Below are 25,003 nucleotides of genomic sequence, written 5' to 3' on the forward strand. Positions count from 1 at the left end.
GCAGGACGCTGTGCAAACCCCTGGGTTTTGTCAAAGCCAGCCCGAGCTGTGCTCAGACCTTCAGCTCAGCCCAAACGAGTGCTTGCGGCCCACGGCCACCTCTGAAATGAGCGGCTGCGACCGGCACGGTCACCGGCACCGTAATTGGTGCCAAACTCCCTCCTACGTGGAGCTGGGTCTGATCCTGCCACCGCTTACTCTTGAGGCGGCGTTTAACTGCTGACCCTGAAAACGCTGCCCTGGACGCCGGGCTTGTAAGAGAATTTGCAACAGGGTTGAGGTGGTTGTCCGGCTGCTAATAGCTCCAAAGGCTGCTCTAAACCAAGAAAGGGGCAGAAGTGTCTGTGTTGGAAAGCCTGGAGGGAGCCGTCACGGACTGTTTGTACTACTTCAGTCTACCAGTGAAATGACAGGAACTGGAGTTTTAAAAACTGTATTTTCTACATGGTAAATGAGCAAATAATTCAGTGATTAGAGGAAATTGGGAGCACACTTCCCTCCAACACAGGCAAATGACATCTCTGGTGAAGGCCCTTCCTGCACCCGTGTCTCCTCCCCTCCGTAAGGGCAGGCTGGCAAAACAGGAACAACATTTTGACAAGGTGTGTGGGTGTCTTGACTTGTTAGAGATGCTGAGAAGTCTTTAAAGGCAGATGCTTTGGCAGATGTTTTTGCAATTGAAATGCAGCTCATCTGTAACCGTGTGCCCTTTTGCTTCAGTAAACAAATGGCTCAGGTGCAGAAATCATTCCAGCGAGCCAGCTTTCGGAAAGGTCTAAAAGCCTCATCTGTCTCCCTGGGAAAAATCAGTGCTGATACCACGGACAGGGAGGAAAAGCCACTGAAAAATAACGACCACCAAGTTCTTTTTCGTCTCTCTTTTTTTTTTAACTCCTCGTTTTGTGAAAAGCTTTACGAGTATTTTAAAATGCATTAGTGACCTGGAGTAGACAGAATTGGGGACTGGGAAAGGTCTGCTACCACATAGGAAATGGAGAAACTCTGACCTACAACGCAAGCCTTTTTTCATGTTTTGCTTTTATGGGGCCGATTTGGAAACGGGAAGGTGAGGGTTCATTGGTTTGGCATTTTAACTGGAGATTCTTCTTCCAGCCTACCATGGTTTTGTGGGTTAGTCAGAAACTGGAAAATTGTTTCTCAAAGTTTTGGGGAGGTGGTAACATGCGAGAAGGAAGGAAAACAGATCATGCTTTTCTAGTTTAGGTTCCTTGAACACAGAAGGGGGTAGAATTTGAGTTTACCTTTGTAAAGCTTGCCTAATTTGCACACACACACAAAATCAAATACCCCACTCCTTTGTAAACTGGTTTCATTATAGGGCATCTAAAGTTACACTCCCTAAACACTAATTATTTGAGGAGGGGGATAATGTTTTGTTGCTGGTTCTTATCATTGCTACCTGCCCTTTGCCTTGTACTTTCCACCAATTCAAGCATGGAATAAAAGCTTTCCATGCAAATCTCAATCCTTCTCTGTGCTTACACATTGCTGGGAGGAGGGATTTCTACTGATTTTCAATCGTCCCTTCTCCCCACTGCAGCTAGGCAGCTTAATATTGGTGTATTGCCACCAGCAGAGTGTCTAGGCCATGAGCCAAGGCAATGAACAGCCTGCTAATTAATTTTTCACATTTCTTTCCAGACCCCCTCCCCAGAACAAACACTGTAAAAACAGGAGGTGGCAGTTTCTCCGCAGCAAAAGAACTTTGCTACCAGTTTTATGCTTTTACAGTGATGGAAGTAAGGACTTCTGGTTGTATAAAAGAAAATGTATTGGTTTCAATGTGGAAAAAAAGATTATTGCAAGTAATCTGACCCTGATGTACCCATTTCTCAAAAAATAATAATGATGAAAAAAGAGGCAGTGTCTACAATGCTGCCTGTAGTCAGTGGAGAAATAAGGGCCTAATTTCTAGGCATGAGAAAGGTATTCATGTTGAAAACGTTGGTAGTATGCAACTATTATAGATGAATTATGTTTCCAGTAAAGCTATGTATGTTCATTTTCAGTCATGAGGCAGATAATACTGTCAGCTTGTGCAGTTTGTGCATCTTATAGAGTTTGTGCATCTTGTACCCTTTCTTGCATATATGTGTGTGTATTTAGGTATATAAATAAGAGATTATTTACATCAGTGTACAGAATAAATCTAAACTCAGTTATCAAAATGCATACACCTGCCAGTGGATTTGGTCTGTTAACACTTTGCATTTCATCTTCAAAGCACCATACAAACATTAATTACTTACCCAGGCAACTTCCCACTCACCAAAAGGATTAAGAATAACAGGCAGGGTAAGGGATGGAGCGGAGGGAGTGCAGCATGTTCATAAAAAGGCAACTAATCACCTATCTCTCTCCTGCCATAAGCGCTGCAGATTTACACCTTTACAAACTCTGCAGTCCAAGTGGAGGAGTAACCTTTGTAACACAAAGCTTGTCAAAATGGGAAAGTCCTCATTCAAAAGCAAATGATCCGTTCTTCATTTTCAAAAGCTTGGGCCTCTTCTTGGCTTATCAGGTTCCCGTTCAAACTGGAGGGGAAAAATAAAAGGGATGTGAAAGTAAGGTAGTGACTGTTGCCCAGCTTCTATTTTTCCAAGGTTTTGGAGCAGAGCTCACAGCTTTGCAATGTCCCTCGAGGGCGCACAGTTGGGAACTGGCCTCAGACAGGCAGCCTACAGCACTGCTGTTCCCACTGCACAAGGCTACTTCTTCAGAAATAAAAACTGAACTAACCAACACCAAAACTTCATTGAACTAAAATCGGTGTTGGATACCCCGCTGTCTGCATTTCAGCAAGCAGCATATAGCTGACAAAGGTTCTTACCATGCTGTGGGCTAGTTTAACTAACTTTTAATAGTCTTCAGAGCATTTTGTGTATTCCATGACAACATAGGAAGAAAACACTGTTAAGTACTCGGGCATTATTAATGTGAAATGACTTATGGCAAAATTTTCAAGTTTGCAACATGAAGTTAATCTGCATTGATATTTACACTCCTGAAAGTGAGCAGCCTGGTTAAGTACAGCTTTCAGAAATGTTGAAACCTATTAAACCACTTGCATTTATGAAATTATTAGGGTTAACTAACACCTCTGAAAATCCAGGCAAAAATCAAAAGACAGACTTCGGTCTGAAGGTTCAGAATGATTCAAGTGGGAATTATTGCCTCTTCTGTAGACGAAAGCTGACAGAGGCCTTTGAAAGAAAAGCATCTCTTCCACATCTCCAGGGGACCCATGAGTTAGATAGTGAGTCACTGTCTTTCTAAGCAAGAATTCAGTGTCCTTTCACTAAAACAAACATACATATTTAGAAATACATTTCATGTTCAATAATAAAGAAGCAGCGATGCTAAAACCAGCACAGTCTATTGACTCTTGAGGTCCCTGAGGTGAGGGAAGGAGTGTGGTATTTGGCTTTGTGCCTTACAATGCACATGTGCGACTATGTGATGCCTACCTAATCTAAACCAAGCAAATTTTACAAAAAGTTAATCTTCTTGTAGCTTAGCACTTTCAGTGTGTTTGGAGAACTGCCCAAAGAAAATCCAAGCACAAATTCTATGAACTAAATTAGTAATGCTAATCAAATGTAACCATCTCCTGCTTGTTGGGATTTAGCTCCTGAAAAGCATAAACGTTCAGAAATTTAAAAATAAATCAGGACAAGCACAACTTGGTCTATAAATCTAGACCCCGATTCTGCAAACATGCATGTTCTGCGAGTCAGCGGTACAGACAGATGCGAACTAACAAAACTGCTTGTAACACACAAGGGAGTGTTTCAATGACAGAGGGGTTTTACCTATTTGAAACCCACAGCTGGAACTACTACCCCTGCCTCACATAAATTTGTTCCAAATTTTTTAGGCTGGAAAGTAGTAATGCCAAAAGTGTTTTAAAGGGAAAGAAAGTTTACAAAGTGAGCCTTTGAGGAGGGGATCTTTACCAGACTTCTTTAATAGCTGTGTTCTCCTTGAGAGCTTCGCTGAGGTACTTCACCCCTTTGGCTGTAATTTGATTCTGGATAAGCCTAAAAAAAAAGCACTTAATGTCAAACTAACATGCAAACTAATTTACAGCACATGCACAACCTATGCTCAGCTTGGTGTCACGGAGAAAAGCTGTCTGCCACAAGACGACGGTTGTGATTCCTGGCTGTGAGGATGGTACGCAGTATTGGTCAAATGCTGCACATGCACATCAGAAAGAGAGCCCAGAGTATCAGTCTTTTCCTTTTAATCTTGCATGTGCTTGCATTCTGGAGATATTGAGCTTAATTACATAGCTGACAAATTTCTTCTGAGAACTGTTTACTACTGGTATGGGATTATGAGATTTGGACTCCGAGACAGACTAACCTCTTGGCTCTGTTTTCTTGTTAAGAACACTGTGAAACCTTTTTAAGCTATGTACGGAAAATTCTGAGTACAGAACCTGTGTAAACCTAGTGTTTTAGCAGTTATGATCTAGACGTTGCCAAATCCTCCTGTCTTGTTTATCAGACCAGCAAGATCTTTGAAAAATAAGGCATTGAATTTGACTCTGGTATGAGCAGATGCAAGTCCCAGTGAAGCTACCTTAGCAGCTATAAAGTATGTCTAATCTGAGCTGAGGGTGAAAAAAAAAAGAAAAAGGATCCTCAAGTAGCACAACTGAAGAAACGTTAGGTAATTCTTATCATCCACTGCAGACCATGCTAAAAATGAACCAAGCACCCTCATCTGCATGAGTATAAAATACTCATCAACCTAGCCTAATTCAATACTTACCTTTCAGTCTACCATGATGTGCCCCATAGCCGTACCATTCCATGTGACTGGCTGCATGAATCCCACAGGATTCAGGATGAGGCTGAAAACTGGAATGAATTGAACGATCTCTTAGGGAGGGAGGGAAGGAAGGAAGCAGGGACACATTCCTGTGAAAGGACTTTCTGCACTTGGGAAATTAATCAAAATGCAAAGGGAGCCAGTAGATTCTTTCAGCTACTGGAAAGACACTTTAATTCTCCCCTAAGTTCAACTATCTCTATAGGTCACGACCTTTTGGAGGTATCCACTGGTATAAGCAACAAAGTAGGATATAAATTTGTCTACTGGCAGAAACCCTTAGACAATACTAAGCCATGATAAAGACATGCATCTATATTACTGTGCCCTGCTTTGGATGGGGAAAGTTTTATCATGAACTCAAACCAAACTGCTCAGTGAAGCATATCTGCAGCTGTGTGCAAAGCAATCAAGCCCTCCCCACTCCCCTTTTTTTATTTTCAAGGTGATGGGCACCAGCGCTTCTACTGCTTTCAAAAGAGGCTACAAGTACTTGGCACCTCTGACAACCAGCACGCTTCCTACAGGGTGGGAACTACAAATAATACAGGGAATGCTAGAGTGTGGTTAGCAAAGTCTTTGTATAAGCTTGTAAAGGAACTCCATTTATTATGTTCTCTTGATCACTTGGGATGAACGGACAGCTGTTTGTTTCACAGCCCACATCTGCCCAACTCCATCCATGGACAAATTCTCATGAACCTCTGGATTAGAACAGCCAATGATGTGTTTTCTTAGAAGTTTAACAAGTCTTTTTGTGATTGCTAGAAATAATCCCAGGCTTCCTAGGAATTTATGTCTTATAGATGAGTGTCTTGCATGAGTGAAAGCGCTAGCCCCAGAAGAAAACATCAGGCAAATGGAACACGCATTTAAGTGTCTGTCATGTAGGTTCTTGGTTGAAGACTAAGAGTTGAGCTTGAGCTTGCTACTTTCATAGTATGATGATGAACAGTGAAGAATCATAATAAGGTTATTCTATTCCAGCTGTCTGCCTGTATTTTTTTTAAACTTTTGTGTTTAAGGCCAGTACTGCTCCTCTAAGGAGAGATTAAATCAATTAGTAGTTTGAAAGTTACCAGGATACACAAACAGCTTGAACTTTTGTATGAAGGCAGGTTCAAAATGCTAGACAGCAGCTTTATTAACTTTCCATTAGAACTGTCTACAACCAGTCAGCTGCATCCAGACCATGCACAGAAAGCTTACTGTGACCTACATAGACTTGGAAGGTGAAGTTTTAATGCAGTGACTGCCAAAGAGCCCATGCCTCTGTGGAATGTAACTCACCATAAATGTACCAGTGTCTTGTTGACCTTCAGCATCTCTGCAAAACTCATTGCTGCCTCATCATCCAGCTCATTTTTAGTCAACCTAAGTGGGAGAGAAAATGTTCACTTCAGCTGTTATCATTAGCTTTACACCTCCTGTTTTTCCAGCTTGTCTGTGACTTAGCTTTAGACAGCCAAAAGGAGATGTGCTGTTCCTACCCTGAGCAATTTCTAAAGGCTGGGCACAAAGAGATCACAGAATCATTAAGGTTGGAAAAGACCTTTAAGATCATCAGTACTGAAGAGAAGCCATGGAGGTAAAAGAGACAAGAGTATCAGATCTTTATTTCTCAGAGCAAAGTTTTAATGATACTTTCTCATGATGTTTTAGTGTCTAAAAGGTAGATGAGGTGTGGTGGGAAAAGGCAGACAGGTAGAGACTTACACTGAAGAGGTGCAAAAACTGAGGACAAAGAACTTGACTTCAGATAATGCAAGTGAGACAAGATGGGAAAAGCAAGATGGGGGGAGCAGAGCGAAGCATGACATTGGAATGTGTCCTAAAGGACACGTGCTGCTGATCCCATTACTCATGTCTACATTCTTCCAGAGACATATAGCTTGCTGGTAGTGAAAGCATAGGGGATGGCGTGAGGGAGAGAAGGAGGGAAGAATAGGAGGAGTCAATGGAATTGGAGGCAATAAAACTAGGTTGCAGCTTTCTCTGGAGAAAGAAGAGGAGGAGAAATAGATCACACTGTCAGTTACCAGAATATTTTCACAGAGTTGTTGTGCCTCATAGCTTCAGCAATACTCTTGCCTCCCTCTGTCGTGATGCCGTTGAAGGCAAGACTGTAAGGTAAAGACACAAAAGTGTAAGAAACAGCCAGCAGTGTTTGGGCCTTCTGCTGCCAAACACTAATGAATATCCTGGATGATCTGTTTCCCCATTGTACAGTTCAGCATTTGGGTGTTTCAAAGGCTGACATACTTTGCAAACCAGTAAGTCCTTACAAATTTTACAAAAGTAAGAACAGTTCACAGGCTGCAGCCTGAGTGCAGGTCTGTTGTCCAGGCCATAAGGTTTGCCGTCAGTGAGTTGTCCTCTTGGGACTGACAGCAGAGTTGCACCCAGTGATTTGAGAGTCAAGCCTTTTAACAAGGACAAAGAGTTGCATTTAGTAGTACACAGGGTTTTACATGCATTTGTCATCCCAACTCCCTGTACAAACTGGGCACTTTGTCCTTTAAGTCCTTCAGACGCCTGAATATCTCATTCTTCTTCCATACACAAGAGGAGGTGTTGTGTTTGGAGAGATGAGCTCGTAAATGCATGCTTTCCATTACAAACCACAAACATTTCTTAGTCTGCCCTTCATTCTTTGAATGGCAAAATCATCCAGTTAAAGCTATGCTCCAGGCTTCGAGAATTCAAAAAGTACTTCCCTCCTCAAAAGCAAGGCCAGAGCCCAAAAATAGTGCAAGGTCTCAAAAAAAGGCAGAAAGAGGGATTAAGTGGGGCAATGGCACAAATATGTCTTAGCACAAGTCCCTGCTAACTTCAGCTGAAACTAGATATTCTCAGTCCGTCATGACTGGGCCTAAAAATGGCAAATATGCTAAAGTGATGTAGCAGGGACTACTTTCCTTTAATCTTTGCATAAAGCTACCACAGGTGCTATCTATGAATTCAAATCATGAAGCAACATTAACCAGTGGAAAGAAATGTACCCAAGTGCAAGTACACCGCAGAGGAGAAGATTCACCCTGCACAGGTACCAACAAAACCTATCCTTAGCCAGCACAGTTACTCCTTATTTTTGCAAACACATGCATCAGCATATTTTTTCCTATCTGAGAATCCCTCAGCTCTCATTCAGGTTCAAAATGTTTTCTTTCAAGTCTGATATGTCTGGATGAATTCTGCAATTATGGGAAGATGACTATTTCAGATAGCTTTTAAGTTTAAATACATCTAGGTCACTGCATCTGTTCAGCTTTTAATTTTTTAAGCCCAGCTATCTGCTTGCAGAAAGCAGGACAAGGCACCAGCTAGGAAATCCCTGGATCTGAAGTGGCAGCAATAAGCTCTCCAGAGATCCCCAAAGTCCCCGAGTACTGTATTTCTAAAGAAACTAGTGCCATGTGCCACCTTGTGGGGAAACCAAGGAGCCTCATCTGCTCCCTCACCGTGGAGGCCAGTGGAACTGGGAGACAAATCGAAAGGATCACCATAAACCCAGTGCTCCAGCTGTGTGAAGGGACTCCAAAACAGCAGTCACCACAATATGCATCTTTAAATCCCGAGCCAGCATTTGAAAGCCTGGCAGGGGATGGGCTGTTTTACACTGCTGGCTTCTCCCCGTGCTGTGCTACCAACTTCACCCATGCTAGGGCTTCCAGAAGGCTGGTTTTAGATGAGTCACTGAACTCCAGTGAGAACTGCATCTCATTAGCAGTGAATGTGTGATGACATAGCTCCACTGGAGTACAGGATGAACCTGAATTTAAGAACACCCCAGTCGCTACTCAAACAGTTTATCACCTAAAAATTATTTTGGCTGCTGTACCTTCACAACAGAAACTGTTAACACTGAGCTCACAGAGAGCCCGATTCTGTGACAGCTGGTGCATCCTTCTGCTAATGCTTCCAGATCAAAATGGCACCCACTGACCATGTGCTTTCACAAATGCCAGTAACTCTGTGCAGCATGAGGAGAGGAGGTGCAGACAGAGGAAAGGATGCCAGCCCTGCAACATTTTTAACTTGCTTAATGGCTGCACAGGGCTTTTTGATTCAATCTGGCTTCCTGCTTGCACTAGGAGCCTGTTGGTTACACAGCAAAGGCTGCAATACCAGATGGCATTCCACGCTAATGCTTGGTGGGAAGAGTCATCGCTTCAAAGCACAATGGGAAAGCCAGCACTACGCCGAGCTGCCTGGCTCTGCTGGTGTTTTACCTTACATTTGTTAACCTGGGGTGGTTCCTCAGGGCCTCTGCAAATGCCTTTGCTCCTTCGTCTCCAACTTGATTACCCCACATCCTGGTGAAGAGAGGAAACCAGGAGATATCAGCGTGTGCTGCCCTACTGCCCCTCGACATTGCATTCTCCCTTTTTCTCTTCCCTTCCCTCGTCCCCAATCACTTCACAGTCTTTCAGGCTTGTGAGAAACCTGGCAGGTACACTCCCCGCACATGTTCCTCTCCCTGCACACCACACCACCACTGCTGACTCACCAGTGCCCTAAGGCCACAGCAGAGAAGCAGCTCTAGGAGACAGCCTGCTACAGCAGGAGTGCTTTTGGGATCACCTTGCTGCGCTGGGCAAACCCTTTGCAGCCCTGTACCCTTTATGGGGTAAAAGAGTCTTGTGGTCCTGTACAGTGAGCTGCCATGAGAACTACACAAAGTCCTAAATTCTATCACTTCTCTGCTCAGCATTTCTTCCCATGTGCCTGCTGCAGTTTTCCTGTCACCTGTTGGGCACAGACTGACCTTACACAGTGCAAAGTACCAGTCTTGGGAAAGACTCCCCAGACGCACAACTGCACAGGGACCCACACCCAAATGGGTGACCTTCTGAAGTGAGCTGCTCTACAAGGTCTCCTTCAGAATAGTCTGGCAAAAAGGTTACAACTCCCTCAGCGTCGTACCCAAGTGGTTCTATCTCCTCTCTCTCCGGCTGCCAAGAGAAAGATCACAATCTCACAAGGGACAGTATGACCCTGGGCTCTTCCACACATTTGTAAGGAGTAGTATTTCCAACGGCAAAACAACCCCTGGTAACACAAAGGGTTAAGAGAAGGTAATGTGGTGAAAGCTGTGGCGATTTGATCAACATTTAATAGCGGTATCTGGTCAAATCTTTTCTACGCAGACCAACCATTTCGAAAATTCACCCCACATATGAGGCTTGAAAGTGTCTCTGCTGAGGTATAAGGTTTTTCAGTTTTTTAACAGGGATCATGGCTTGATGACTCAGAGCCACACTCAGCTTTGATGGGTAATTAGTTGGCAGCTCTTTTAAAATCAATTGAGCTTTGTGGTATGCAAACACATCCACTTCCAGTAAGTTCCCTAGAATTTCCTTGTCCTTCAGTTCCAATGCAGTTTGTTATATAAATGCTGAATATATCTGTTTAAACATTTCTGTCCAAGCTATCCTAGCAATTTTTTCCTCCACAGGAGAAAACAGGAGTCCTTCACTGATGTTACAGCAAGTACAGCACAGCAGACCCAGCTATATGACAATGGAAGTGTGCATGCTATTGACCATACTTGTGAAATGTTGTAGGACAACAAAATTAAAGGCCAAAAACCTGATTGTTCAAATCTGATTTTCATATTTCAGGGTTATTGTGATATTCACAATGGCCAAACAGAGGTTTTAATTCAATGTATTTGAGTATTCGATTCTGAGAAAAATGTTCTCCTGTACAGTGGAAAGAGAAACTGGGGGGGGGATTAAAAATTCAAACCCTCAAGTCTAGCACCTCTCCTGAGAAAGAGGACAGGGATTAAAGCTTTACAGTACATTCAGACCTCTCTCCAATCATAGCAGACTCTCCAGTTTGGGACAGACTAGAGAGAAGGATGATGGGAATTCCTTCTTCTTCTCCCAGCTTGTAACATTATCAGGACTTGATGTAGAAGGTTAGACAATTATAACAATGACACTCAGTAACTAGGTACATTGCCAATAGTCAGAAAACCACACAGACTTTTTAAAAATGACCAAATATCTCTAGAACAGCTGTGCTGCCGTAAGGAAAGGGGCTATCTTTACCTACTGTCCTCTTGTTAGTTTGCCTCTCCTTTAAGGTTCTGTCAAAACAGGGCAAAAAAACCCCAAAGCCCAAAACAAACATCGTGTGAACTGGAGAACAATAAAGCAGCCCTTCTTTTCCCTCTGAATGGAAAATGTGACTATGCTTCTGCACCAGTTTGTTCTAATGCTGCCATGGGGAGGAATGGCAGAAGAAAAGAAGCTAAGAATGAAAGAAGGAATCCTAAGGGATTTACAGATGCCTTGACAAGACCAAGCCCTGAGCTCTGCTCCTTAGCACTGAACTTACCCAATTTCAAACATTGTCTTGCTCTTCTGGATGGCCTGGGCAAGGCACTTCCCTCCTTCGCTCGTTATTTTGTTTGCTCCTATTCTGCACAAAATACATGAATTGATGAAGTACACTTAGAACTGTACAGCTATTAGAACACCAGCTCAGAAAGCAATACAAGTATTTAAGGCTAATTAAGTCTGGAGGCTAGCTACAGTTACCAAAGATTAACCTAGCGTAAAAAACTACTGCAGGCATTTGACCTTTGATTAAAAGACATCATTTTATGTTGTCCTTTACATATTCTCCACGTCAGCCCTCTGAATCAGAACCAGAGTCTTGCTTTTGGTGCTCAGTATGTCAGAAATGTGTTTTAGGAACAGATCCCCAAGACAAGAACCCCTGCCTAGTTTTTAATATAGTTCGTAATATCAGCTATTGCTACAGAGTACGTGAATTACATGCAGCATGTTTCATGATGCCACAGGGAACAGAATGTTTTTTGGTTGTTTGGCTCCAGAGGAGACTGCAGCTGATAAGTACAGATTGTAATAATTTCAAGTCTTTCTGTTCTGAGCATAGGCGATAGGTAGTGGCATAGATCAGTGCAGCAGTGAGTGTCTGTGGCTGGCATTCTACAGAAGACCTTTTCTTTTTTTAGCCAATGTGGAGGTATCAAATGGCTGGAGTTCAAGGAAGAGGTAAGTCTCAATTGCATATACATTGCTGTAAAGAACAAACCAAAACCAAAACCCCCTCAACCCACTACATTTACATAAAGTAAAACTGGCTTGTTTGACTGATTTCAGGCACATGAATATGCACTCTATCTCAAAATAATCTCTGGGGTTACTATGCAGCGTGAAAGTAACCATCTTCCAACAGGCTTTTTTGTGAAAAGTTAGATTAATTAAGCAATGCACTGTGTCAAAGCAGTGAAAGAACCAGAGTGCTCTTCCGTTTCAAAACTCTGCAAGTATTTCAAGTGGGAAAGAGGTGGCTAGCACAGGGTTTCAGAGCAAGTTAGTGGTAAAACAAGGACTAGAACCCAACAGTCCCTGCCGGCCTGTTGCTACATTCACACGCCAGCAGCTGACACTGCTGTAGTTAACTCTGTTTTCTGCTGTAGTCACAATTAAACCATTGGTTAATGATCAACCTTTATGTCAAACCAGTGTTGTGCATGGCCAGATGCTCTTATCTGGGTAAGTTCCAGGAATTAAAGGGAACAACTCACCAAGTGAATTTGGGGAATTCCAGAGTTGAGGTATGACACCAGCACAGCCTGACTCCAATGGCCCGTAAAAGACGAGAAGCTTGGTAGTAAATCCAAGCGAACCTGCGTGCTGCAAGGGGCAGCAAAGTTCATGCACCACTTAAGCCTCACTCAGGTGCTCAGTCTGGTTTAGGTAAAGAACAGATCTCATACTCTCCTTTTGCTTATTACTATATTCCAGTAAAGACTATGGATTCAAGAGTTTCACCTGCTGCCATTCACTGCTAGACTACTGTAAAAGAATATACAACTGCAACCTAAGTTATATTTTGTTTGAAACATAATTTTTGTCTTTTTTCCACTCTTCCTCCCATTTCAAGTTGCTTTACCTTAATTAGGATATTGTAGAAAGGAAAAAAAATAATCCAACATACTTAACGTATTCAAGGCTTGAACACTCTTCAATTAGTTTTGCAACATACTTGGCTCCAACATCAGTGATTTGATTGTTGTATAAGCTTAAAGAAAAAGCACATTGGTAAAAACAGGTTATTCCTTCTGTTACTTTAGTATTTACAACCTGAATGTTTTATAATGCAGACATAGCATCTACCTTTTTTGTATGGCTTTGTACAGATTCACCATTGCTTATACTTCTATTTTGATATACAATTCATATTGTGAAAGGCTAGATATAAAATACAAGGAGACCAGATGTAAGTAATGGGAAAATATTTATAGGATTTTTTTAATAAATGGTCTCGCCAAGCAAACAAAGCTTCCCTTTATTCTTGTGCTAGCACAGAAATAATATTGCCAGTGGAGAAGTCAGAAGAGAAAACACCAGAAGAACACATTTTTTGTCTTTTAAAAGTCATAAAATCCCCTTGCAAATATTACTGAAGATCAGATACCTGAGCAGATGTACTTATATTAGGGCACTGGAGGAAGGAGGTGATTCTTGGTATTCATGTTCACTTCTCAAAAAGTCATTTTTATGTAGCTACTTAACCAAGAGCAGGAAGTCAGAGCTAACTTCCAGCTTCACCTTGATTAAGAACTAATTAAGGTCTTAAAGAAATTGATACCATGAACATGACACTTGAAACCGTATGTTTCTGATACTAGTCTCTACCAAGCTGTATTTGCTCTGCATGGTTGAAATAAATCAGTTTCATCAGAGAAAACTAGAGGCTCTAGCTACAAAGCTAAAATATCAAATATAAAACACCTTCCACAACTAGCAGAAGGCTTTAGGTATAAAACTAGTATGCCACACAGTTCAGTAACCTGAGAGTGGTCCGCACTGTGTTATAGAAGGGCTTGATGTCAGCTGGAGGCCACCCTGTGAGGTAGTGCAATGGGAGAGGAAGCTGTGGTCATTTTCCCAGTGAACTGTTACAGGACAGCAGCTGACTCATTTCTGACACAAAATGCTGCTTTGCTTACGTTCAGTAAATGAGGAGGTGTCGTGGTTTAGCCCCAGCCGGCAGCTAAGCACCACACAGCCGCTCGCTCACTCCCCCTCCCACAGTGGGGTGGAGGAGAGAATTAGGAAAAAAACCTCGTGGGTTGAGATAAACACGGTTTAATAGGACAGAAAGAAAGAAGGAAACAACAATGATAATACCAACAAAGGAATGTACAAGAACAAGTGATGCCCAATACAGCAATTGCTCACCACCCGGTGATCGACAGCCCGTCCCCGAGCAGTGATTTCCGCCCCCGGCCAACTCCAGTTTATGTACTGGGCATGACGTCGTATGGTAGGGAATATCTCTTTGGCCAGTCTGGGTCAGCTGTCCCGGCTGTGTCCCCTCCCAGCTCCCCGGGCACCCCAGCTTCCTTGCTAGTAGGCCAGCATGAGAAGCTGAACTGTCCTTGACTGCTCAGCAACAACCCAAAACATCAGCACATTATCAACAGTTTCTCATCCCAAATCCAAAACACAGTCTCACACTGGATTCTGTGAAGAAAACCAGCTCTATCCTGGTTGAAACCAGGACAGGAGGTAACTGTGGTTTCCACCCCACCTTAGCTGTGTCAGTACTGTCAGTACTGCAGTTTTATTTTCTAGTATCAGTATCTAGTGTTTTGCTTCCAATTGGTACATACCCCAAGAAAGTCACAATTTGGTACTTGGAGAGTTCTTCATACAAGATCCTCACGCCATGATCTGTGACCTGATTTACACTGAGCCTGGAATGAAAAGAAAGACAAGAAAATTTGAATCAATACAGATTACAAGTGTTCATCACCCATGAGTTAACGAATCATAGAATCACAGAATGGTAGGGGTTGGAAGGGACCTCTGAATGACCGGAGGTCTATGCATTTTCCTCTGATATTTTAACAGATCCTTATGCCACATATTAAAAGCCATTAAGGGAAATGTGAACTCAGTTTCACATGGCTCACTTCTAAAAACAAAAGAAAACAAAAAGGCCCAGATCTCCAAGGTAATGCTCTGGAAGCTGCCCATAGAACTGAAAACAATAAAGTGTACTAAGTCAGAAACCAGAGATAAACACCTCACCCTCTCACGCTTACTGTGATTGCAGGAAGAAATTCTGCTTGACACCCTAGCAAAAGCAAGCTTTCCAAACAGCTCTTCTTGCAACCTTCTCTCTGAGTACCTAGTGAAAGCCAGGCATCTTGAAAGTCACAACACGTTCAGGGTCCACTGAATAAAGGTTGTGAAAAGCCCTGTCCAGGAAATAGAACTGCAGTCCCATGGGTGTGACAGATGTTTCAAATTTTACTGTCCCAACTAGATATGCAACAAATCAACGTCAGTCATTCACAGAATAAAAATACTTCTTTTCACAGTTGTTTTGGGGTTTTTTTTTTGTTTGATTGTGGTTTTTTTTGTTTGGGGGTTTTTTTTGTTTGTTTGTTTGTTTGTTTTAACTTCTCAAGTTGTTTCACTTTGCCTAAATGGACAGGTTCCCATGAATCACTCCAACTCTGATGGAATCACATTTTCTGGGTAAAGCTGTCCCCATGAAAACATTTTGACCAGCTTTAGTTCCTGCACAAACTGAAGCTGAACATTGACGGCTGAGAATACCTTATCACCAACAGGCTCCCTGGCTCTTGCTAGTTAATAACTTGGTTACTTTGGAATGCACTATCACATAGGAGAAATCAGAGCCAATTTCCACAGATCAGAACAGTCTGCTGCTTTGAAAGGGATGGTTAAGCTGTTAGAAACAACATTTCCTGACCTGCAGAAATTGGTCATTATAAATCAAAGTCCTAACATCAGAAGAGCCATAGAGACAAAAAGGCAAGCTAACAGACAGATTTGGTGCTGCGGGTGGTGTTAAGATCAGACTGTGTATGGCACAATCATACGATAGGGACAGAGAATGAAAGTCTGTCCTTTTCTTCTTTGTTTTGTCTTACATAGTTATGCATTTCCCCCCCAAGCTTCCTTATTGCTTTCTCTTGGGAGGTCAGTTAATTTGCCACTAACTGGAAAAAACAAATGTCACTTGCTTTGATTTAGTCCTAGAGGAAAACAAGGCAGAGCACAGCCAACCAGGAGGAATAAATCAATTTACAAAAAAAAAAAACCTCATGAGGCTGCAGGAACTTTAAAAAAAGATGTATTTGAAGTTCCTGGTTTTCTGCACCTAAGTGTTTGGACAAATAAGGCATAGCTATGTGGCACATCCTCAAAGGACTTGAAATGGAACAATCTGCCCTGTGATGTTAGAGGTGGAGTTAGTTCTCCCTGATCACACCAAGCTGTGTCCTCTCCCTGCATCACCTCAGGGAAAAACCACATCTAAGATTTCGACTACATCCTTTCATGGGGGTGTTAGCTTTTGTACTGTGAAAGCCAAGCATCTTGGCAGGATGTAAAACAAGAAATTCAGAGCTTATGATCAAGGATTACTGTGAATAGTAGATCCTCTTTTACCCCGTATGACCAAGGGCAGAGATAGGCTCAGGCAACCTGCAGATAATGGAGGAAGCACTTCTGTTTCCTTTCTTTTCCCTTAAGCACTTTCTCCCATAAAAATCCTCTTTTGAGACAAAACAGTTTGAGAAGGAGCTAACTAAACCTACATTTTTAAAGAGTCCTGGCTTCTAAGGACTTCTTATCACCCTTTCCATTTGGGTTTCCAAATTCATAGCTTGTCCCTGCTTCTGTGACAGGCTGAACAAAGATTTCAGAAGATCTGAAACTAATTTCCAGCAGCAGTAAGAATCCTCATCTTTCTCCACTTTCAAGACCAATTCCTTCAGCCCAGCAGTTTGTGGAATAACCAAGGATAAGCTTGCACAGACTCCTACCTGATGACTGCAAGCTTGCTGAAGCAAGGTAGCAGCTGTTTTACTCCATAGTCATTGATGTTGTTGTTGTCCAAATCCAGAGCCAGGCGCTTTTGAAAGTGATGCACAAGAAAGGAAATAGCACTGCAGTCAGCAGAGTAGGCATTGCAGTATGTGAGCTTGATGTAATTGGCATGCATACGTTTGGCAGCCAACTTCCCCACTTTCTCACTCTGAGTCTCATAAAGGCACCTCAACATCCAAACAAAGTTGGGCTGGACCTGGATCTGATTGTAGTTTGGAAGCCTGGACCGAGTGAAGCCTTTCATGTGGGATTTCATGCTCTCCCCAAGGTATGTGATGAGCGTCTTTCTCTTCCTCTTGATGACTGCAGGCAAAACTAAATGTCTGAAGAGCTTCTGCTTGGATCTAGAAAGCAGGCCACAAAGAAACAGGTTGGTAAAATGAAAGTGTTCATTATTTCGGAAGGGATCCTCCCCTGCTAGTTGTTTCTTCATCCAAGGAATACGAAGGCAAGTAGGCTGGGCAGTCTCAGTGGAAGAACATTCATTGAAAAACTGAAGTAACTCCTTGGCACCCACTTTCTCTTCAATAATCAGGAACAAAGCTGTGAAAAAAGACTGAAGGGTTAAATGCAAGAACTCATAAGTGGACTGATTGTCACAGCCACTGTAACCTTTAACTGTCCTGAGAAAGCCCAATTGCAAATCTTCTTCAGAGATGTTCGCTGATGAGACCTCCTCCTGCTCGAAGATAAAGAAAGAGTTCTCCATCCCTTTGTATGCCATTTTACCCAAAGCTAGAAGAGTTTCCTTTCTTGATTTGAACATCTCTGCTTGGCTCCTGGTGTTGTTCTTCAGCAAACTTGTTTTCAGAGATCGGTTCAGATGGACTTCAATCATGAGCAAAAATACATCTGTCAATGTAACAGAACAGTCCGGAAGCTCGTGGCTTTCAAACATGGAATGGAAGTGTTCATAGCATTTAAAGATAATCCAGCAAAATAAAGGCACTGAACACAAACTGCAGAGATTGGGGTTAGCTTCCAACTGGTTCAATACCAGTGTTCGTTGCCCCTCATCTTTGAAAAACATGGCAGTGTATTCCTTCAGGTTATTGCTGGAGAAACCACGGAGCAACACCTTCTTTCTAATGATGTTTCTTTGGATCTCAGTTCCTGTCCTTGCTGTAAGAATTTTCTTGGATCCCTTAAGAAGCTTTCCTCTGAGAAGGCTTACCAGCAGCACTAGGGGATGGATGGGTTCATTGGGTGAACACATCTCGGGAACACTACTGAGATCAAAGTTGGAATAGATCTCATCGAAGCCATCAAATGTGAAAAGAACTGTATGAGGGAATTGCAAGATGTGATGGAACACCTCTGTGGGGTCCTGGTCTGGGTAGCAATTGTATTTGAAGAGTAGGTCTTTCAAACATATGGCTTCATCTTCCTTAAAGCAACTAAACATCCTACATCGGAAACGGAAGAAAAACTTGGCCCCTATGTCCAATTCTTTTCTAGCCCAAAGGCTTTGTATCTTTTGCAGCAAGATGGATTTCCCAATTCCTGCATCACCAAAGACATAAATAGTCTCTCCATCTTCATTAATTAGCCCAACTGCATCATCAAAAAGGGCTTCTAATTGACACACTTTGCCTAGACTCTCATTGCTAAAACTGACCAGTTCCATAATACTGTTAGAGTAGATTTCTTCAAGCAGCATCTCTTCCCTCTGAGCATACGACATAACAAACTTGGAGTCCCGTCCCTGTTCATATCGGAGTTTCTGGCAATACCTGCTAACTGAAAAGATAGCGGACTATTATTAAAAAGACTGTTATTAAAAAGCCTATGTAGACTATGACCCATCTCTTTGGGAACTGAGAGTGCGTAATAAACTAAAAAAAAAATTACGTAAAATTGGTTCTTTGGCAGATTACTTCTATTTATTTGTGCTGCCATCATCACTCTCCTGGGAAATTCAGGTGTTAGTGAAAGAGGTAACGTGTGAGCCACCATTTCCTGAAAGCCACTACTGATGACACTGCATTACTTTAAGGGGCCGCTATCTTTCAGCTGAGACTCAAAGCCAAGCCCCTGACATTTTAATACTGTTTTACTCTCTGCAAACGCACTGGTTGGTGGTCACTGATTAGCTTTTGCATCTGCCTCTTCACTGTATTTATAATCTACCTGCAATTTCTATCGGGTAGGTGGTTATTCTTTCCTAACTTGTTCAGCAATTTTTATTGTTATAAATAGAAAGCATGCATTTTAGAAACTGGGTGCCAGGCACCTCAAAAGATTTTTTTTAAAGTGACAAAAAAAAAAAGAGATAGTCTCAGTTATTGTGCAACGTTGGCTTATTTTTATCGCAACAGAAACTTTGCTTCAGATGGGGGCAAAGTAATTCTTGTATTCATATAGTATGAAAAAACTCTCAAGAGGAAAACATTTATTTCTGCAATATTTTAACTCTGACTTTTGGTATAACTCATCATTTAGGAGCATAGAGTAATTCAGGTTAGAAGAGACTTCATAAGGTCTCTTCTGCAACCTCCTTCTTAGAACAGGGTCATTTATGAGATCAGATGAGGTTACTCAGGGCCTTATCTACTTGGATCTTGAAAACCTTCAAGTGTGGACACTTCACAGCCTCTCTGGGCAACCTGCCTCATTGCTTGACTGTCCTAGTCATAAAATACCGGCTATTCCATTGCCAAAACATCACAGTGTTGCTAATAAACTGTAGCAGAGATCTAGAAAATACTACAGGTGGCACAAGGTGGTTATGCCATTATGCTACATATCCACAAACAAACACAGAAAGAGCTTGATGTTAGCAAAACGGGATGTAATACATCAACATGACTGTTGTGTTATACAGGGTGCCTTTTAATTATCTGGCTACCACTGCTAGCAAGGTGTGCACAGCGTGCACACATTTATTTTCCCTGGCTGTGCCTGCCTAGACTCTCTTACTCTCACATCACCTGGTCAGAGCTTCCTACATAGCAGGGTAGTTCTAAGGAAAAGGATATAGGCGCATGACCTTACCTGGATCTGTATTTACCACAGGCTTACTACAGATATTCTCTGAAGGCTCATAACCTATTTCATCCAGCCACGGCTGAAGTTCATAGTAAGCATCAGTGACTTTCTGCAGGACACGGATGAAATATTCTGAGACTTCTTCTCCCTTGCTCTGAACCAAGTCTAGAATTTTGCGAACCTGAAAAAAAACACATGTAAGATCACTGATGCACTGCATTTTATCACAATTACACTTGTAGATTACTTTAGGATCCTTTTTGGACTGGAACAGGGAACCAAAATATAAACTAGTACCTCAAAAACTCGAATTCAAAAATCTAGCTCTGAATTTGAACCACAAAACTGACTGTCTATTTGTATTTCGATGTAGCAAGAAAGTTGGCTCTGCAAGTTAAGGTCTGAACTTGTAGCTAAATCATACGCTAACCAAAACCGAATGGATAAATACTGCTCCTCAATAGGGAACCCAAAGGATTTCCTCAGCCTGGCTAGATAGTATATTTTAAATCCCATGCTGGTTAAAAGAAAAAAGAAAGGGGTGGTTTCTCAATGCCCTAAATTGCCCCTCTGGTTTGTAATTATTCCAGTTACATTTAGATTTACCTCAGGATTCAGCCAGATCCAGAGCAGGGTTGGTAGAATCTGCCTCTGGATCTTAATGCAGATCCAAGAACCTACAACTCTTCCTTTTAAAACAGCAACTCCATTCTTCAGGCTCTCTCTGTACAACGGACTCGTTGCCTGCAACTGTAACTAAAACTAATGGCTACCAGGCAATGACTGGAACAGTTGAAGACTTAAGCATTACCTCTAAAGGCAAGGCAGAATCTGATCTCTGTGCAACCAGTACAGGACAACCCTAGTATAAAACCCTCTGCAAGACAAAGCAATCATTTGGAGCCCATTTTGAATGTCTGGATTCTCTTCTTGCTGGAAATGAACGAGGAATTCAGTTCTAAACCAGACAAAGGTTTCTAGAGATTGTGGTCTCTTGTGAGCCTAAAGTAGGGTGAGGTACATACAGCATAGCAAAAACGTAGTATTTTTTGACAATGCGTATGCTCTAAAAAGCAATTTCACGCCTTCCAGAGAAGCTCCCACAGAGTCCACTTCACTTACTACTGTGGTCTGCTCTCTGTCTCTGCTTAGACTCCTGATGCACAGCCTCCCCTTCAGCTTTGTTACAACAATCATGTATCTTATGCTGAACAATAAGAAATGGAAATGAACATACAGCGTGCATTTATTCAGCTTTGACCCTATGCACAGAGTGAGCACTGTGTTACCATTTCAACTTGCCAGCAAGAATTACTATTTTATGAAAATCTGCACTGTTAGTGAAGTTCAAGGTCTCTGAACTTTTAATGGTTTGCCTGTGACACTATTCTGAAGCTGCATGACTGGTTGGTCAGGGAAACAGATCAAGAGCTTGTTTTAAATAATGATGCAAAAAGCAACCATGTACATGTGGTAATTTTCTCCTATCAAAAGACTAGGAAATAATTTTTGCTACTGGTGTCCAAAGATGAATCAAAAACTCAAATGTGTCAGGATATATCAATTTTTCATACAAACATTTACAATGTACATAGGTCTTTAAAAAGAAGAGATGATGTGTACATGGACAAGCCACAATCATTAACTTCTAAAATAATATTTAATTTCTGTCTCTCCTCCTCTAAAGCAGGGTGATCTGTCCCCCAGCATTCTGAATTAGATTTTCCTTGCAATGCTCTGCACAATAATGAAGGCTTGCGTGTAGGAAGCTGCACTCTAACAGCCACTGTGGTCACCCCTTTGTCAGAGGACAAAGTTGCAGTGGCAGGGACAGAACAGCAATTATCACCTGCTCACTCATTCTTACAGCTGCCAATGGGCATTACAAGCAGTGCCAGCCCCGCTGGAAAGAGATGTGCTGGAGACACTTGTCCAGAAGGAACAGGGTGGGGAAACTCCAAAATAACAAAGATTAGAAAAGACACTAGACATAAAATTGCCAGATAAGCCCATAAAACCTAGTGATAAACTGAAAGCAACAAAAACCTTACACCGGCTAATGAAATAAAAAGAATACCTTATCTGCTTGAGTTGGGAACTGGACAGCAATCTCTGCATCTTCAGTGGAGAAGTAGTCATTCTTAACCAAGTTGTCAATCAAACACTGCGTGTTTCGGATTCTACTGACCAGAAGTTCTCGGTATACCTTCAGCAAAGCAATGAACGACGGAGGACTTGCTCCTGGAGGTTTTTCCAGAGAAATCTCCAAGTTAGCACGAAGTTGGCCTTCCATAGTTGAGATAGCAAGAAGCTGCTCCGCCTAGCCTCATCTTTGGCAAACTGTCCATTTGCAGTGAGAAGTCAGCCTGGAGTTAACTTCAGGGAAACAGGCAATCTGTCCTTCACATAACCAAGCCTGTAAAAAGTAATTGCATTGAACCTCAGTTTAAACCTTATCCTGTGCAGATACATCCTTCAATTAGCCATCAAAGAATACTTCCAAACTCTGTGCAATATCAAGGCCAACTTTATTAAAAAGTGTCTTCCTCAGGTACTTCCATTTATTTGTTCAGGTTTTGTAAAAAAAATACCTAACGCAGGCAGTCCCTCTTCTGTACCAGGATTTTACGGTAGCTTGCCTCACACAACACCACTGGCAACTGCTTTATTAACTAACAGTTCTTAGTGTATAATTTAATATTTTTTATTTGCTTTTCATGTTTCAATAGACAAAGTAGGGCATCTGTCCAAACATATCTGGACAAGGAAATAAATGGAATAAAATTGTATTTCATAGCAATTAATTTTGTAGGAGGAATTAGTTTATAGTAGCAATTCACTTTGCTTTTTCTCTGTTACAACAACAGACCCCATATAAAATGTTGCCAATATGACAACTGTCCCTGTAAGCGAGGCCTTGTGAAGTCCGAGACAGCTGTAGCTAAACTTGGAAAAAGCACCTGGTTTGAGAGGCAGTAGTGAGACCGTGGGAAAACCACTGATCAGACGTTTCTGTTAAGAAAGAGTAAAATGCTGCTAACAGTGAAAATATTGCTGTAGATTTCAGCGCTTAATATACCACTTAGGGGTAACAGAGCACTTGACACCGCCTAAAGCTATTGGTTCAGACAGCGTGTAAAACAGGGAAAATAGCATTGCATTGGTTTAATTTGGTTAACCTTACCAAATTCAGGTGAGTAACCATCAAAGTTAAAAATACAGTTTTTCAGAATCTGAAAAATAACAATGTTACAGAAAGGACTGAAATAAGTGATTGCAAATATACAAGATCCCATCTCTAGTGATTCACACAAAAAATCTGGACCTCTCCTTGAGCAGGAATTGCACAGAACATGAATTCACAGACTCTTTCCCCATATGATGAACTAGGCCTGGAAGATGGCATCACGATTCATATTCATTACTGGACTGGGCATCCAACCCACCACCATCTTCATAAAGGGAAGAGGTTGTACACAATACAGCTTGTAACGAAGATACCAATTTAAAGCCTGTGCAAACACTTAGGCTTGAATGCCTGACCTCAGCCCCTGTACGTACACCTAGAGACACAAGTGGTCATCAACTCAGGCAGCTACAGGCTCAGAAAACCCTCTCACTGCTGTAGAGATGTTGTTTAGAAACTATACTCTTTAGCACGAATGCTCTCTCCTTGCCTACAAATATATACGCTGTGTATGCCCTCTTACTCTACACCAGCTCTTCAGAACCCTTTTTAGATGACCATTTATTCCCATTTTTCTTTACAAGGCATAAAGCAATAGGAATCAGGATCAGACTGCTCTCTATGGTATTACTAAAGGTTTTTTTTAAAATTGCAGTTAATATACCATATAGCAGGCATGAAGTTATATTGTAATTACAATTCAACAATAAGTTCATTTAGTTACTGTTCAGGTACAAACCTTGGCTATATGATTTCCCATGGAAAAAGCAGATTTTCTGCAAGATCACAGCTGAATCACGTCTACACGGACAGTAAGAGCTTGCATGATCAACACAAACTACTGGCACCCTTCAGCAACAGGTAAAAACGTACTGTTGCTTCAGCAGGTCAAGGGATATTTGGAAGAATGTTCTTAGATTCTGATTATAGGCATAATAATAAAAACAAAACACAAACCCCTTCTTCAGCAATTCTGTAAAGGTGCCAGCTCTGCTGCTACGAAATTCTTACTACTTCCCAAGATATTTACAGTGCCGGCAAACTTTCCAAATGCTCCCTAGCACTCCCCTGACAAGCTATAACTGAGCCCTGCCAGCTCACAGATTCTTCTAGGTGACCTGCTACTGGAACAAACTCATTTCTATGGGTCTTCCATACCAGGAGCTGCAGTCTGCATCAGCGTAGCTTCTCCTGCTTGACACTGGAGAAAGACACAGTTTATACTACTACATTTTAGTGATACTACCTGTCTACACTTACAATCACAGGGCAAACCAGCTTAGCTCCTCTGATTTCAGGAGACCAGTAAGCCTTAACTTACGCTTGCTGACCTGCACAGACGCAGAAAACTGTATTAAGAGTCGAGTCCTCCAAAGGCTGAGACCAGGCAAATCCCCAGCACAACTGCTTTGGATAACAGCCAACTCCAAAACTGCAGAACTCTTTCAACCAAAGGGAATATAACCAAGTGATCTGACTTTCTGGTACATGAGTAAGTGACTGCATCTACTCAGACAAATCAACCTTTCATTACGCCATTCACATGACCCACCAGATGAAGTGGCTGATTTCTGAGTCACTCAGCTTCCTAGAAGCTACACTGGCACATCTCTTTGTTCAAGAAAGCTCATTCCATAAATGAACTCTATCATGAAGACCAAACAATGTTGAAAATGCCATTTACTTTAGAGCTTTCACAAGCTTTTAAAGGGATAGAGTCACCTTAAAACACATGCAATAGAAACATAAACCCTTTTCTTTCAAGATACTGCATCTACCCAATGTTCCCTGCTTGCTTTAGTTATTCGAGGGCCACATTTTCTTTCTTCCTACTTTGTGAGAAGAAATGAGACAAACATCCAGGAAACCATAATAATGAACCAAAGTGCTGTCATGTGTACAAACCAAATAGAAGTATTTTCTTCACTCTTTCAGACCAGATCCATCTACAAAGAGGATAAGAAAAGAAAGAAGAAATACAGCAAAAGGACAAGAACATGGAAAATATGGAAAGATCACAAGGTCTCAAAGATGCCTGCCCTGCGTCTGACTA

At 41.9% G+C, this 25,003-nt stretch overlaps 1 protein-coding gene across 1 annotated transcript; it reads right to left on the minus strand.

The window, feature by feature from the left end:
- Positions 1–2,108: 2,108 nt before the first annotated feature.
- On the minus strand, positions 2,109–22,163 carry NOD1 (nucleotide-binding oligomerization domain containing 1). Its single transcript, XM_010296467.1, has 11 exons — positions 21,841–22,163; positions 19,770–19,944; positions 16,712–18,515; positions 14,522–14,605; positions 12,841–12,924; positions 11,209–11,292; positions 9,093–9,176; positions 6,900–6,983; positions 6,151–6,234; positions 3,978–4,061; positions 2,109–2,555 (listed from the first exon to the last, which is right to left on the minus strand). Exons 1-11 carry the CDS (start codon positions 22,054–22,056, stop codon positions 2,483–2,485), a joined length of 2,856 nt encoding a protein of 951 aa, XP_010294769.1. The 5' UTR covers positions 22,057–22,163; the 3' UTR covers positions 2,109–2,482.
- Between the last annotated feature and the right edge of the window lie 2,840 nt (positions 22,164–25,003).

This window comes from Phaethon lepturus, unplaced genomic scaffold, assembly GCF_000687285.1.
Source record: "Phaethon lepturus isolate BGI_N335 unplaced genomic scaffold, ASM68728v1 scaffold38101, whole genome shotgun sequence".
In the NCBI taxonomy this organism is placed as follows: Eukaryota; Metazoa; Chordata; class Aves; order Phaethontiformes; family Phaethontidae; genus Phaethon; species Phaethon lepturus.

Coding starts and splice junctions, on each gene's coding strand:
- NOD1 (XM_010296467.1), bottom strand. CDS start 22,056: ATGGAAGGCCAACTTCGTGCTAACTTGGAGATTTCTCTGGAAAAACCT. Junction 19,945..21,840: donor TCCCAACTCAAGCAGATAAG/GTATTCTTTTTA, acceptor GTTTTTTTTCAG/GTTCGCAAAATTCTAGACTT. Junction 6,984..9,092: donor CCCAGGTTAACAAATGTAAG/GTAAAACACCAG, acceptor TTTACCTTACAG/TCTTGCCTTCAACGGCATCA.